At 46.8% G+C, this 16,924-nt stretch overlaps 1 protein-coding gene across 1 annotated transcript in view; it reads right to left on the bottom strand.

Annotated features, from left to right (window-relative positions):
• The window catches only part of LOC308568158 (uncharacterized protein), a 72,206-nt gene extending 59,037 nt beyond the window's left edge, over positions 1–13,169 (bottom strand). Inside the window, exons 1-2 of the mRNA XM_081160707.1 lie at positions 13,007–13,169; positions 12,323–12,570 (exon numbers count right to left, since the gene is read on the bottom strand). Coding sequence (XP_081016833.1) covers positions 12,323–12,405 — 83 coding nt within the window. The 5' untranslated portion in view covers positions 12,406–12,570; positions 13,007–13,169. The remainder of the gene's footprint in view (positions 1–12,322; positions 12,571–13,006) is intronic.
• Between the last annotated feature and the right edge of the window lie 3,755 nt (positions 13,170–16,924).

The raw sequence follows: 16,924 nt of genomic DNA, 5'->3' as shown, positions 1-16,924 counted from the left end.
ACAGCTCCATCTTTTCACCCTCAACATCCCAGGGGTGAAAAGTGAACCCTCCCTGAGGCCCAAGGCTCAGAAATGAGCTTCAGCTTCACGTCCTTAGCTCAGACATAGAGAAACAAAAAGGTAATGACTAATGGGCAACTGTGGTTGCCTTGGCTACAATTCTAACTTTTGGCAAATGTACCTCTGTGTGCTTAATATGTATTTAAACAGTGCATGAAAAATACCCAAAAAAGTGTCATTATTATTGGCTTGGCCGTATGCCTGTTTCTCTCCTGGTTACTGTCCTCTGGTACCTGGACTCCCCCCCCCCCCCCCCCCCCCCCCCGGTCCAGATTATCTGCAGGGCTGGGACGGAGGAAAGAGCGCTCCCGTCTTTCACTCTCATCTTCCCCAGGCATTGCTGCGTACATTCAGAATGCAATGCCTAGGGGCCTTCCAGCTAACTGGATGTGTAAATTAAGGGGTTTTAAATCACTTCAAGGTGCCATTCAAATTTTCATCCCAGCTAACAGGGCAGAAATTTGCCAAACCCACCCTGGGGCCATTTTCCCATCTCTTTCCCTGCTGACACTCCTGTAAAGTGCTAGACAAAGGCACAGCAAATCCCGCGTTAGACCCTTTCAGGACTACCTCCCGAGTTCTTCCTCCAATCTTAAAAAAGATCACTTTTCCCACTCATAAGTAAAAAAGAAATATACGAGGGGCTAAAAGGTAGTTTTCATGATCAGGCTTTTTGTTCCCACATCCTCGCTTTTTCTTATTTATCCAGATGTGAAACCAATAGTAACGAAAATGAACTTGGAAATGTATTGAGTGGGATATAAGAATAGGAAACCTTAAGAATAGAACTTTGTAACTTTAGTACTCTTTATCAGTTATATAACTTTGTTTTAAATATGATTTTATTAATTTTATTTTATTTTTTTAGAGGGAGAGAGGAAGAGAGAACATCAATAGTTTGCCTCCTGCATGCTCCTGAATGGGGGTCGAACCTGCAACCTGGGAATGTGCCCTGACTGGGAATCGAACCGGCAACCTTTCAGCAACCTTTCGGTGCAAGGGACAATGCTCCAACCAACCAAGCCACACACAGGCCAGGGCTATCCATTACTATATAGTTTGAAAATCAGTCCTGTGTTATTGTTGCAAACACAGGGGCTCTGTGATGGTATTAGATTTGCGCCCTGGGTAAGAGTTCTCTGCCTGTGTACTCTGACAAGTGCCATCATGGTGTGAAGTGCCCACGATGAGAAGACAATCATTAGTAAATGGCAAAGAGGAGGAGTCAATGGTCCTTCAGCCAGTGGTTCAACTGCTCACTAATAAAGGCCCTGAACTAGGGTAACAGGAAGGCCATCTCCCGAACCACTTTCCCAGAGACCATTTTCTAGAATGGCCAAACACAAATACCAAGATTCAGTGGAGCACCTAAGGGAAAATAGCAACTCTACTAGCCAGGGTTTTTGAATGAGAGCTTGCTCTAAGCAACCCCTCCCCCCACCACACACACACACACACACACACACACACACAACAACAACAACATAGGTCGTTCAAAAACAATTTGTAAGTAATTCACCAAGAACCTAAAGCAAACCCCAGGAAGTTGTAAAATCTCCATGCCTGTCAAAGGGTTAGTTTCAGAGCATCTCGCAGAGATTTCAATCAGCAATGGCTGGGGCGGCAGGAGAGGTGACATCACAGTCTGTAACACTGCTGTTCAGCAGAACTTTCCTCAGTGATAGGAATGTTCTATTCCTGCACTGCCCAACATGGTAGCCATTAAACTTAGGGCTTTTGAGTATTTGAAGCATGGCTGGTTCAAAGGAAGAACTGAGTTCTTAATTTCATTTCATTTTAATGACATTTAAATTTAAATAACCACATGTGTCCACTGACTACCATATTGGATAGCACAGGTCTCGAAACCGAGGGGGGGTGCTGAGGACTGAATGTCTAGTGCAGGCGAGGGAGAAGGCACTGCCAGGAAAGCTGTGTGCCCAGAGCAAGGGCAGGGCCAGTTTCATCTTGCAGGCCATCCGACTGTTGATGAAGGCCTGCTTCCCAAGCTAAGGCTAACTCCCTGGGAAGCGCTGTGATTAATTAGCGGCGTTTGAGTTGGTGCACATGTGCTGTGATTTCTCACTGCCAATATGGTAGGAGAACTTCAGCTCTGCAGATGATGGAGGGGGAAGTGGAGGCGGCCGGGTTCAAGGCCATGAGATAGACGGCAAGTCTAGAAAATAGACTGAATTCTGGTTTTTTATTTTTTACTGCTCTCAATTAATGCTCTCATATAAATATAGTTAGGAAGGGATTTTAAAGATAGGACTGCAGCCAGACACAACCAAGGGGTACTGGAATCAGATTATTTATTTAGTTATTTATTTAGTTATTTATTTATTAAGCTGTTTACTTGTTTAGTATCTGTCTCTCCCACTAGTATGTGAGATACATAAGGTCATGGGCCATCCTGGGCCACAAAGCAGGGACAGGGTAAAAGAGTCAAATGAGTTTTCATACCAAAATTTATTAGTGAAAGATACATGTGAAGGTCTACGACATGTACTACGTTAGGTTTGGAAGTTAGCTGTGAAAAGGCAGACCCAGGCCCTATCCCATGGCTTCCATTAAACAGCTAATAACACAATTAGGAATGTAAGATACTCCATCGGCAGAGGCCTAACTTACGGGGTAGGCAGGGAAAGGGCCAAGTAAGGAAAAGCGTCCTTGAGGTATGGAACTGAATTTTCAAGGCTGAGCAGGAATTAACTGGGTGAGACAGACGCAAAGAGGGAAGGGGGAGAGCATTACAGGCAACGGGAATGGATGAGGCAAAGACTCTGGGCAGGGTGAGCTCCAAAAACTTAAAAAACAAACAAAAAAAGACCAGTATTATGGTCACCCAAAGAGCAAGCAAGGAAGAGGGCTGGAGAGCAAGCTGTCAGGATCAACTGGTGAGGTAAGGACCACTTTTAAGTCTATTGAGATACTTTCGCTCATTTTCTTTAAAAGGATAAAGAAAAACATGGGAGAAAACTCATTTCTTCAACAAAACCAGACACGCACACACACACACACTCACTCAGACTTGTATATGGTTTTACAAAAGGCTTTGCCCATGTGCTACTGAATTTGAGTTTCCTGTCTAGACAGTTCCTAGAAAGGTAAAAATATTATCCCCATTGAACAGTTGACAACCCTGAGGCTCAAAGAAAATGTGACTCATCCAAGGCTTCGGTTAGACAGGTCAGAGCCAGGATTCAAAGTCACACCACCCAGGTCCCATTACCTTCTCTACAAGAACAGTTTCTTTCCAACTGAGGGCCCCATGGAAAACAGTGACCCTACCAACTATGCAATTTTCAAAAGATTATTTACTGAAGCGATTTTTGTCCTGCCAGTGCAGGCACTCCCCCAAAGTGCCTTCTCTTCTCCCGCCAGGGACACTGAGCTAGCCGTCTAAAGCACACTTACTTCATGGTTGGAGGCCCTGGGGTGCTACCTTGGAAAGTTCTACAGTCACTTATTCAGAAAAGTAATGCCATTTGTCCAATTCAACTCCAGAGCCTTGCTTTGAACTATTTTTTAAGTCAATTTGGAGAACCTGGAATCATTCACAGGGGCTCATTAGTTCTGAAATGCTATGAGTCATTTTCAGACTCAAGGATCAAATGCCCCAGAGCACTTTCAACAGTGACAGCTCTCAAATCCTGAGAGTCTGTCATGGTCCAGATACTGTACACGTACCTTGTAATTAGGGCGACCAACTGTCCCCATTTACCTGGGACCCAGGGTTTCCTGGAACTGAACAAGTTGGAGACCCTACTAGTAATTCAATCTCCATAAAGGTCAGGTATGATTTCCACTGTCGTTACTGATCAGAAAACCAAACCACAGTGTTCACATGGTTTGCCCAAGGTCCTCACAGCCTGTAGGGGGAAAAAAACCACTGGAGTTTGCACTGAGATGTTATTCCCAGGGATAAGCCCCACCCTGGTCCTCTGGGTAACCTGAGCACTGCAATTTAGCAGAGGGAGATGGACACCCTTAGGGACTGAAATGTAAACAAACACGTCAAACCTTCTACTTCTCTGGAAAAGTCTCCCTCTTCTACCTTATGAAGTGGATAGAATTTTTTTCAGGACTGAAATAAAACTGGGAGCTCTTCCCCTCCCTCCAATTTTAACAGGTCTGCCTTATTTTTTTTAATAACAAATTTCTTTCTTTAATTGAGTTTATTGAGGTGACATCGGTTAATAAAACCATACAGGTTTCAGTGCACAATTCTATAACCCATCATCTGCACACTGCAGTGTGTGCTCGCCACCCAAAGTCAAGTCTCTTTCCACCACCACTTATCACTCCTGTGCCTTAAGCTCAATGTCCTGATTTGCATGTCACTGCCAGCAGTGTTATTTCACCTGAGGGCTGCTTTTTAAACACCCAGAGCAGTGCAAGCAGTTCAGGCTGGGATACAAACCAGTAAATTGTGGAGAACAGGTCTTGAGTCACACCTGATGAAGTGAAAGGAGTAAGAGTACTGCAGACGTAAATGAAAATCCTTCCTCTGCCATATACTAGCTGTGTCACTTCAGGGCTAATAACAGTTATTTCCAAGGATTACTGTGGAGCATAAAATGAGATCACTCAGTGTGACTCTACCCTGCTCCATGACTGGCACACGATAAGTGCTCCAAAAATGTTAGTTCATCAATAGGCCCCAAAGAAAGGAAACTCAAAATGTCCCTTGCTTTGTAATCTTCTCAAGCTTCCACCAGGGTTTCTGAAACCTAAACCTATGAAATTAATGGACTGCATCATAAGAATACAAACAACCCAATTTCGTTTAAAAAAAGAATGGGCCAAAGATTTGAACAGACATTTCACCAAAGAAACACACAGATGGAAAGCAGGCACATGAAAAGGAGTTCAACATCATGAGTTAATATAAATTAAAGCCACAATGAGATAACATTTCATACCTGCTAGAATAACTAAAATTAAAAATACTGACAATACCAAGTGTTGGCAATGACTCAGGCACTGATGGTAGAGATGCATGATAGGTGTATTTTGAACAGCTGGTTTTGAAAGTAAATTGACAGCTTCTTATAAAGTTAAACTTATCATACAACTCGGCAGTCCCATTCCTAGGAATTCACCCAAGAGAAATTAAATGTATATCCACATACAAGAAAGTCTATAGGATCTTTATTCATAAAAGCCAAAAATCAGTAAACAACCCAAATGTCCATCAACAGATAAATGGATAAATATGTGTGGTACATCCATACAAAGCGACTGTACTCAGTTAGATGGAGGAACTACTGAGACACCAAAATGAGTGAATATTAAATACATGTGTTAAGTTAAAGAAGTCAGATACAAAAGACTATATACTTTTTTACTCCATTTATATGGAATTCTGTAACAGGCTGGGTGGGGGGAGGGGACTGTCTGCAGACAGACACAAGGAACTCTGTGGAGGTGACGGAAACATTCTACATCCTGTTTGGGGTGGTAGTTACACAGGTATATATATACATTTGTTAAAACTCATTAAACTTATACTTAAAAAAGGTGAATTTTACTGTCTATAAATTATATGCCAGTAAATCTTACTTTAAAAAGAATATAGATTGTAATGCCATATGATTTCACTTACATGGGGAATCTAAAGAACAAAATAAACAAAATGGAAAGAGACTCATAGATACAGAAACAGACTGATGTTTGCCAGAGTGGAGGGCGCTTAGAGGGCTGGGTGAAAAAGGTGAAGGGATTAAGAATTACAAATATATACTCGAAAAATAGTCAGGGAGATGTAAAGTACAGCACAGGAAACATAGTTAATAATATTGCTTTAAATATGTACGGTGTCAAATGGGGGCTTAAAATATTGGGGGGGGACCACTTTGTAAAGTATGTGATTGTCTAACCACTACACTGTACACCTGGAACTAATAAAAATAATAATGAATGTAAACTGTAATTGAAAATTTAAAAAGAAATTTACGTGAAGACATGTAAAGTGTTAGAAATGCACCACTAACTTGCAAACCTATAACTGTTAAACAATAGTTCTTCTCAATATTTTGATAAATGTTTTAAATTGTGCTTAACTATTGTTTAAATATATGATAAAAAAAAAAGAAAGAAAATAGATTGTAAAATATAGGGAGTCTAGCCTGGAAAGGGGGATGTAACCAGAGGAAAGAGATGGAAGTGAAAGCTTGGGAAGGAAGGATGGATGGACAGGGCAGACCCAGCCACTAGTCGTTGGGAATGGGACATAACCTGTGCCTTTGGTTATTGGGGAAGCAAACCAAAAAAAAGGGAGACACTGGCCAGTGTCTCCATGGGTCCCCCAGTCTCATTTCACTTGGCTACTTCTAATGCCTGTTAGACAGGCCAACATTTTATCTTTAAAGATGTGTTAAGAGGTCCCACCTATAAAGAATAGGCTAGCAGAGGCACTGCTCCTGCTGCCCCCAGTTACATTTCTGGCTAAGCTCAAGATTGCTTTTGAAAAAAATTACAAGTGGAGACAACAGCCTAGTCTAAGAAAATGAGTCTTTCTCACAATTGACTTTGACTCTGTCAAGGCTGCACCCATGACAAAGGGAAGACAATCTCGATCTTGATGCCTGGGTGCCCATAGCAGTTCACAGAGCCCAATGCATAAGCACACAGAGGTCTACAGAGAAGTGAGGACAGTAAAGTCAAGGGATGGGACGGGCTGGGATATGCATGACAGGGATATCGGGTTTGGAGGGGAGTGTTGGGTAAAGGCCACAACCTATTCTTTCTCAAGAAAGGTTACTTTATTCAGAAAAATTTATTGATTTATTTTTGTGTGTGTGCCTAAATGGCCACCCTTCCCTGACCAAGAAGCAGATTATCTGATCCAAGCAAGGCCAGTTAGATATTCCCTCCATGGACTCAGACACTTGAACAAAGTGACATGAGGCAAAAAATGGCTGGAATTTATCCCTCTGTCAGAGCGCTTGAGAGACCATTCATCACTTTCTAAGACTTAGATCTTCTAGATTCCCTGGCTTCCTAATAACCAGTTGTATCATTTATCCTTTGATTCTGTGATTACCTTACTACTTTACAGTAAGATACTCTTTTGCTCAAATTGAAGTCAGTTTCTGTTGCTTGCAACCAAAGAGCCCTGAAAGGATACAACCTTTTTGTAGCTCAATCGTTTTTTTAAGTGTTAAAAGTTGCCACCCACTCCTCCTGGGAATCCATAAATGTGATGTGTAAAAGCAGGTCAGTCCATTGGCTTTATTAATGCCTTGCATGTACTCCTGGGGCCTGGGCCGGGATGTAGGGGCCTTCCATCCCGGTCCTCTTGGCTTTCCCGAGAGAGGAGCAGTCTATTGACAAGTCTGAATAAAGGATAACTCTTTCCTAACCTCCTGCCCACCAGGAAAAGACATGGGAACATCCCAAGGCCAGCAGGGCAAAATTGGGTCATTGAGCACCAATTTGGTTTGATTGTAGAACAATGTGTTTGTATCATTCCAGCCCCACGACCTCCTGGGGCACTGAAAATTCTAGGTGAACTTGGAGCCCCAACTCACTGTCCTTTTCATGACCCTGGGCCCCAACCGTAATAACACTAATCACAATTATTATTACTCACTGTTGCTGAGCAATCAGTACCTATGAAGCACAGAATCAAGGACTTTGTCTTATCTCATTCAAGCTGCACAATAACCACAAGTGGCAGGCACTATAATTATTCCTATTTTACAGGAAAAAAAACAACAACCCACAAAACTGAGATTTAGAAAGATCAAATCCTTATCTGAGGGTAAGAGCCAGCGAAAGAGCCAAGATCAAACGGGGGGGAGGGGGTATCTTTCTGATTTCAATCCTAATCAGAGCCAACATTCTCAATCACAACGGCTTCCTACCCGGTGCGGGCAAGTTTCTGCTGCTGTGCTGGAAATCAGGGTTATCCCAGCCAACACAATGCAAAAACAAAAGGGCTTCCACTATTTTTCATGCCAGGAACAAACACCCAAGGGGTTAGGCTTCAAAGTGAACTGTCTTGATTTTATCAATTGCCTTTTCTCCTCTACTTGCCACCTGAGACTTCGCTGTCCTCTGCGTACTGACAAACCCTATCTTACCTGGAGCAGGAATGTTTTTCAGGATGAAATAAAAAAGAAAACTATCGCTCCCCATAAGTTAACAGCGCTCAAGAGCTCTGCCAAAGTTGCAGCCCTCATAGGGCTCGCTGCAGTGTGAGACGGAGTTCCTGGGCCTCCACCTTTGTTCCTCGCAAGCGGAGTCCACCCACCAGGAAAAAAGGGTGGGGGAGAGCTACCCTGAAGTTAAATTTGGCTCTTCAATACCCTCTCAGAAGGCCTTTCAGGTGTAAAGAAAGTCTTAAGTCCTAGAAGGATAGAACAGACGACATCAATATGTTACACATTCGCTCAACAAAAATTGACTGGACAAGTTTAGCTACCAGTGCTGGAGCGATGGCAATGGCTTCATTGTCCTATACATATAATAACTAAGCGGGATGCTAACATTAAGGGAAGGGGCGTAAAGGACGTATGGGAACTCTCTGTCTGACTTTGCAACTCTTCTATAAATCTAAAATTCTGTCACAATAAAAGGCTTTTATGAATGCCCCGGACAGGCTGAGGAAGATTCCCTACAGCGTCCTCTGTGGGACTGACAGTTTAGGACAGCGTCACCGAGGGAATGCCGCCGAGGTGAGGCTCTGGAGTCACATTCACAATCAAGTGCCGCTGGCAGCAACGGCCCAGAGTCTCTCTAGTCCAGAACCATAAGAGTAACAATGTACTTGCAAACCAAGGTTTAAATGAGAGCTCAGCAATAAACAAAAAAGAGAGTTTGGCCACAACGCCTCACATCTGGGCCATAAGCATACACTTAATACACATAAAAACATCATGGTAAATATGGGGGGCAGTGAGAATAAGAGTGGGGGGGAGAGAAAGAAAGAAAATGGAAAAATATATGAATCAAATGAAGCTAAAGAGATAAGAAAGAATCAGTTACATCACTCATCTGAGATCAGGGGAAGAATTCAGACATCTGTGTAAGTAACTTGGTACCGTAGACGCAGTAAGGTACTGGGATGCTGGTCCTCGGCACAGGGAACTTTTTTTCATGTTTTCCTTACAAAGTTTCAGAACTACCCACCTAAGGATTATTTAGCTCAAGCAAAGCATTTCAGAAGGGTTTTAAGAGGCACTAAAAGGATGAGATATTTAAGGCCCACAGAAAAGTCTGCAAGAAAGTTTTGGGGGTAATCAAACTCAGGGTCAAGAAGACTTCCAAGGATTTGAAGGTCTCTTTTTTCAAGGACAGTGACCCTTTAATCTTCATCTGTAAGACTAGAAGGGAAGAGTTTTGTCCAGTTTAGAGAGCCTCCCTTCAGATATGAGGAAGATGTTCGAGATAACGGGTGAGGAAATATCTCACTAGGTCCCCAAAGGGGGTTCCCACACTGACTCTGGATGCCACTGGAAGGACGGGAGACTGCTTTTCGTAAGGGTTTAATACAAACCTGCCTTAAAGCACAGAGGACGGATAAATGGCTGATTTCAGGTCTTTTCCAATTCATGGAATCATAGCAGACATAGCATGTAGTTGCTTTAACGTTTCTCTGAAGAGTACTTGCTGGAGAGGAATCGGGCATTGTTATTCTAGGAACAGAAAGCGCCAGTCACGTCATGAAACTCCGGTGTAAAAAAATCCCCTGACTGATCCAGTTTTCTAACCTTTCCTCCTATTTCAGAGACTTTCTGAAGATGTATGACCGTGTACCTGCAATTCAGGAGACAAGCCGATCGGGCTCTAAGCTCTGATTTATTTTCCAATAAGACAACTGGGATAAATTCATAAGAAAATAAATCATGGCCGCAAACCAGAGTCAGAAAAAAAATAAATAAACGCTACTACTCCCCTGACGCTTTCAGGGGGAAGGGGTGTTAATATCCATCGGCATCCTATGTAGGGTACCCTTGCTTGGGGAAGATTCAAGATAAATAATACCATATTCAAAAACTCATATTTTATTACTCTCATGAATGAAAAGAAAACATAACAGTTCAACACATCACATCTGTACGTTACTGTTTTTAAATCCTAGGTGATCATCTCCCAACCTCACCCCAAACGCTTGGTAAAACCACATCTCACTTCATCCCAGGTTGTCTCCCATTTACATGTTAGAACAATTTGGTCAGACACCCAAAGGCCTCCCCGCTAATGAAATCAGGAATTGCCAAGGAAAATCAATGTAGAACCTGCCTTAGTATCCACCAAAAACAAAAAGACTTATTCAAGTCTAGAACACGGCAGCCGTCCTCAAACTCTCAGAAGAGCCAGCAGGCGCGGAGCAGAGGCGAGCAGAGGGGGAAACGCGGCTGATTTCTGGGCTAAGGGAAGGGTGCGAGACCGTTCCTCAAGGCAAACACCTGGAGGGAAAAACGAGTATTTTGTTTCCACCTGAAGAAATGGCAGACAAACAAACGTGAGGCAAGTCACAGCAGGGGAAGGCTCAATGACCTGAGCAGCCGACTAGCGAGCTGTGGCCAGCGGGCTCTGGGTCCCTCACCTGCTCCTGGCCGCAGCGCCCTGCCTTCCAGCCCTCAGCTGGCACAACACCGGGCAGTGTGCTCGGGCACCCGAGGGAACCGAGTAAGCGCGGGGCTTTGCTGATGGCGGGGATTTCTCACGCTCAGGGCGCGTGAACCCACAGGATGGAAACGGCGGCAGGGCCCGTATAGCTTACTGCCCTCCACACCTCCTCTGCAAGAGACTTACGGTCCAATCAGCCAGCATGATGCTCAGCTATGGCTCTTTCCTAAAACTGGGCACAGACGGTCCCTGAAAGTAGTAAACATGCAGTCCTGACAGAATTAAATATTCATGAAATCAAGAGCGACTGGAAAGCTGAGGGCATTAGAATATTAAAATTCATCACAGCTTTTACAATGTAAATCTTGTATGCGTCTGTCAGGCACCCCGGTCCGGTCTGGAATGTGCTGAAATTCCAGTTTCTTGGTAGACTGCCACTTAAATTACAATATTGATTTTGGTAGATAAACAACAATCTCAATCCTTAGCTCAGTTTTAATACACAAAACAATTTTGAACATTTGCAGATGCCAACTTGTTAAGTGAGCCTGTCTCCAAATACAGAACAGCAACGCTCAACGTGACCCCGGTATGTCCCAGATCTTGGCTGAATCCACTAGCACCTTCGGACAGGCCCAACCGAGACCCAGGCAACCTCCTCCCAGGGGCACTTCATGGCCTGCAACCCTTTCCTAGCCGGGAGAAGTGACTATTCTCCTGCACGCCTCCTTCCGTGAGCAAAAGGGAGGAGGCCTACCGACTGACCCTTCTTCGCTTCCAATATTCCGATGTGTTGAACCAACTTTTCCCCTATCGCGGCAGCACGTTTGAAAATGTATTAACAATACATGTGTGCACTTTGTACAGACACAGCCGGTCGACAGCAGCTTCCCCAGAACTGAACTCCAAGCGTGTGTGAAGAAAGAAGACTGGGCTTGGACACAAGGCTGTGATAAACACACTCGAAACAATATTACCAAGGCATTCTTTCCTATGGCATTTCATCTACTTTACAATTTTCTCAGCAGGAGAGGCACCAGCGCCCGGGAACGGCATGTGCACGATTTCTTACTGGAATCCAGTTACCTGGAGACCCCTGTCCCCTGGTCTGCAAGGACACACAGGCTCACCTGCCGCCAGGCGCCGGCCCCCGCCCTCCCCGGGAGGGGGCCTGGAGTTTACGGCCGGGCTGGGCAGTGATCTCCATTCTACGAAGGAGCCAAACTTTGCTCCCATGGTTGCACCTCTGGGTGGGCGGCACCTCGCTCCCAGGGGCCTCGGGCGCCACTTGGCAGCTCCTGAAGACACGCTCGCCCCTGACCTAGATCTTCCGCCTAAGCCCCGGGCGTGCTGTGCGGGGAGCAAAGGTCTCTGGGCACTGCGCCCCCGGGGCGCGGGCGCTCCCCTGGCATCACCCCGCGCCGCACGCGCCCCGAGACTTTCCCTGCACACGCCGCGCGACGCGGAAACCGGGCAGACTTCGGCACGCGCCTTGCAGTTGGGAAAGTCACCGTCCAGCCCGTCGGTCCCTGAAACCTCACGCCTTCCCCGCAGCCGCAGCCCCGCCACCTCACACGCGAGGGGAAGGGGTGGGGGAAGCGGCGGGTTTAAAGTGACAGCCGCTGCGAGAGCTCCTCGGTTTTGTTCCAAAGGTGTCACAGCGCCAGCACCGGGGACCTACCTTGCTCTCTCCCTTCTCGGGGCCGGGTGTCGCCTCGGGGTCGTCGCTGTCCTCGGCTCCTGCGCTCTCGCCGGGCAGTTCATCCTGAGCCAGCGGCTGCGGCTGCGGCTGGGGCTGGGGCTGGGGCCGGGGCTGCGGCCGGGGCGGCTGTGGCGGCGCCTGGCAGGCTCCGCCGGCCCCCTGGGAGCGGGGGATGGGCTCCGGGCGCGGAGAAACTCCCTCAACGTCCATCTCCATCTTCCCACTCGCTGGAGGGCAAGACAAAAGCGGAGCGGAGACTTGGCAGCGGCGCCCGGCGGCTGCTCAGCTGCCCGCGGCACGCATGGCTCCGAGGAGGGGCCGCCTCCCGGCGCCCTCCCTCCCGCCGCCCTTCGCCCGCGCGCCCCGCCGCCCCGCTCCGCTCGCCCGCTCGGCTCGGGCGCTGGCGGCGTCTGGGCCGGGGCGCGAGCGCGGGCGGCCGCGAGTCCTTGGCGCGGTGGCCTTCAGGCGCCCCCGGCAGTCCCGCTAAGCGGGGCGCATCCCGGCCGCGGCGGCGCCTCCCAGCCGCGCGCCCAGCCCCGCGCCCGCTCGGGGACTCGCTCTCCAGCCTGGCCTCCCGATCCTCGTCGCTTTCGGTCCCTCCAGGGGCCCGCGGCGTCTCCCCTCCCCTCCAACCTTCCGAACAAAGTTACGGGAAGAGCACACCGGAGGGCCGGGCTCCGCCGGGCGAAGCTGGCAGCAGCGGGGAACGTCAGGTGTGAGCGCGAGCCGCCGGCCCCGCCCGCGGACCGCGCGCCCAGCCCTCGCCTCTGCCCTGGCCCCGCCGCCGAGGAGCCGAGGGGCGCAGGGTTCCGACCTGGGCGCGGGCGCGGCGAGGACCGCGCGCGGGGAGCAGACGGGGGGCGGCGGCTGGCGCGCCCACCCCGCCGCAGGCGCCCCGCCCGCGCTCCGGCCGGGGCTCCCCCTCCCGCCCGCCGCGGCCGAGCGCGGCCCGGGTCAGCCTGTCGCGGGCGGGCGTGTGGGCGTCCGGGCCCCGGCGCCCGGTCTGCTCCGCCGGCGGCCGCGCGCCCCCAGCCCCGCACCAGAACTGGGGCACAGAGGCGAAAGCCGCGAATGCCGGGCAGGAAACCGACCCACCCTCCCCTCCGGCCGAACGCGGGCGGGGAGCGGGGAGGGGTGGGGGGCGCGGGGGCGCGGGGGCGCGGGTCTCGCCGCGCGCCCGAGTTTGGCGCAAGGGTCGGCGGGGAGGGTCGCCGGGGAGGCGGGAAGCGCGAGAAGTCGGCGCCGGGCGCCGCCGGGCGGGCGCAATCCCGCGCGGAAGGGCGTCCTCCGCGGGGCAGGTCTCGGGGGTTCCGGGGGTGACCCCGGCCCGGCGGGGAGCCGCGTCTATGGCTATGGGTAGATGGCGATGACAAGGGTAGACCTGGCGATTCTGAAATCGGGGCTCCCCGACAGTCAGGTGGTCCGGGGGACTTGTAAATTGAACACGCTTGGTCCTGGGAGTAGCTTACAACTTCGGGGGAACTGTGACGGCACCTCCGCACGTCCAGGAGGCCCTCCAGCAGCCTCGGAGACGGCTCGCGGGTTATTGAGAACCTGTTCGCTATTAAATAAAGCCCATTGTTCTGGGCTTTGAGTTCCATAATGCCCCCAAATGGATCAGGAGATAAATGAACAATTCATGCATGTCTTAGCGGAGGGTGGCTTTTCCCTTCTAGCACATAATCTATCCCAGATAACATTTGCCTAATGAAACTAGAAAATTGCATTGTTCATCTACTGACTGCTTTGCATTAACTTAAAAAACAACTTTTACATATCAAGACACACTGCCCCAATAAATGCAGTCACACAAGAACACATCATTAGGTCTTATCCTTCAATGCAATCTCTTAATCTCTCTGCCTGTAAATGTGACAGAAATTAATTGCCACTTTAATTTAACCAGTGTAGACAGCCTATCTGGATAATGCAATGTGAGCATGCTTTTAGAAAGAAAAAAGTTTGGGAACGGAATTGCTCAGTCTCTTCAAAATTTCTAAAAACAAACAAAAAAACACTAGACTTCAAGCTCATTGTCTAAATTGGGAACTTGCTGAAAATAAAATAGTCTAAGATTCACTATACTTTTAAAATAATACTATGACCCTTTATGTAGTAAGGTACCAGCCAAGAAAACAAATCTAGAGCTATGTGCCTTTAAAGAAGTTACTTCAGCTCTATTTCCTCCTCAGTACATTGTACTAAATCAATTCGTATAGTATCTTTTTAATGGTAAGTCAGAGGACCTGTATTAAGAGCTTAGCAAAGTACTCCAGCGCATAGTGAGCCCTTGACAGTCATCGCCTGCTACGCTGAAAATAGTAAGATAATACAAAGTCACTCATCTAAGGACCTTGATTTAGAAAGAAGAAATTGCCAGTTTAATTAACCGTTTTTATAGAAATTATTCTAAAAGATACTTGGTATCTTCAAAGAATGGAGCTCCTTCTGAAGGCAGGAAGAAAGTCAATGGTGTTTTGTGCAATAAAGTTTTGGATTTGACAGATTTCCTTTCTACGGTGTAGGAACAGAAATTATATGTCAGTTCCCACAGGAGCTGGAACAGCTGACTGGTGAGTTAGCATTCTTCCATGCTTGTTACTTCCAAAACTCGCGTCTGTGAACTTCTTTAAGGCCTAAATGAAGATGAAATGAAAATAAAGATACAATGCTTCAGCTATATTTGTTCTAAATTTAGGCATGTGCTTGTAAAGATTCCCATTGTTAAATGCAAATATTTTTCCTTTCTCTGCCCTTCTATTTTCTGGGGACACTGATTTTTTTTTTTTTTTTTGCATCTGTCATAAGTAAATATGGGCTCAGAAAATATACTACATTTCAAAACTGTTGATTGCAACTAATTATGCATGCAAATTGCTACTTCAAGCATGCAGACAGCTTGCAACATTTTAAAAATTTTGCCCCAGTAGTCAGTTGAGGTATTTGTGTTACTATTTTGCTTTTGCCTTAAATGACTTCATTTCCCAATTAGCTTTCAATTAATGGCGGGTCTATGAACAATGGTGGGTCTATGATGCCCACAGTTTAGGTGATTCAAATGAGCAAACCAGCACTTTCAGGAAAATCACCCTTCTTATTGCTTATACCAGACTATTTGATTTTTGAGTCATTGAGATGAGCGTTTACACAAAGGTGTCCTGGAAGAGTCATCCAACTCAAAATATGGTGGATGGAACAACACATCACAACTCGTACTGTTAGACATACAGTCTCAGCCTCACCCCAGACTTAATTCATCAGAGTCTGCAGTTTAGCAAGAGCTGCAGGTGCCTCCTATCACATTCGAGTTTGAGAAGCACATAGCTGGCCTTTCTAGTATAATTATCTTTGGCACTGTTCTCCTAAAATACTACTCAGAAAGACTTACTAGGAAAATACAATCTTAGAAACTTTGTGTGAGTGTGAAGACATTGTAGTCCCTCTCCACTCTCCCCCCAGTATCTTAGTGTTGCAAAATGAAAAGTTACATAAATTAAGAACATATCTGTGTTGGAATCTCTGGTAATGAATTAGAAGCATACAGTTTTTGAAAATCAAATGGCAGTAACCTAAAAAGGGAACAGCGCTTTATCTTGAATAATAAGTTTTGTGCAGACATGTGAAAGTCCTTCCTTAAAAACTTGGTTATTCTTGACCTTCTACTTAGATTTGAAAATCCACAATTTCCACTCTGCTGGGATTTTTGATACCTTCTGTGACAATGCAAGCAAAACTGCCAAGTCTGTGTCTGTGCAATGACAGCCTAATAAATCTTCAATGATTTGGCATAAGTATGGGCTAAATTATATGACTCAATATTTTTAGGAACTAACAGAACCTATTACTCTTTTTTAAAAACATGTTTGGGTTTTTTAATTGATTTCAGAGAGAGAGGAAGGGAGAGGGAGAAATAGAAACGTCAATGATGAGAGTCATTCGCCGGCTGCCTCCTGCACGCCCCCTGCTGGGGATCAAGCCCTCAACCCGGGCATGTGCCCCGAATGGCATCAAACTGTGACTTTCTGATTCACAGGTCGATGCTCAACCACTGAGCAACACCAGCCACACAGAACTTACTACTTTTAAAGAATTTCTTGAAAGCACATATACATAGATGAATAAATTATTTACTTTAAAAGGCTATCTAGTAGCAGTTCTCACCTTAAATGTGCATGAAATCACCTGGGGAACGTTGTGGGAATGCAGATTATGACTCAGCAGGACAAGGTCTGGGCTTGAGTCTCTGCATTTCTAACTAGCACACTTCTAGGGGAAGCGAGTGCTTCTGGTCCTCAGGTTTCATAAACTTGCTTTATCACCATCAGTGGTTCTCAAATATTAAGCACTTGGGGAACTTTTAAAAATCTTTAATGCCCAGACTGTACCCCAGACAAATTAAATCCAAATCTCTGCAGGTGAGATCTAGGCATCAGTAATTTTTAAACCTCCCCAGGTGATTACTATGTGTAGCCAAGATTGGGGAACAGCGCTGCACATCAGCGATTCTCCTCGTGTGGTCCCCAGACCAGCATCTGCAGCTTCACTGGGAGCCAGGTGAAAATGCTGTCAGGCCCACCCCAG

Source organism: Miniopterus schreibersii (assembly GCF_964146895.1).
Source record: "Miniopterus schreibersii genome assembly, chromosome: 15".
NCBI classification, from domain to species: domain Eukaryota; kingdom Metazoa; phylum Chordata; class Mammalia; order Chiroptera; family Miniopteridae; genus Miniopterus; species Miniopterus schreibersii.
Note: the sequence above shows the minus strand (reverse complement) of the source record. Positions and strands in the feature narration are given on the sequence as shown.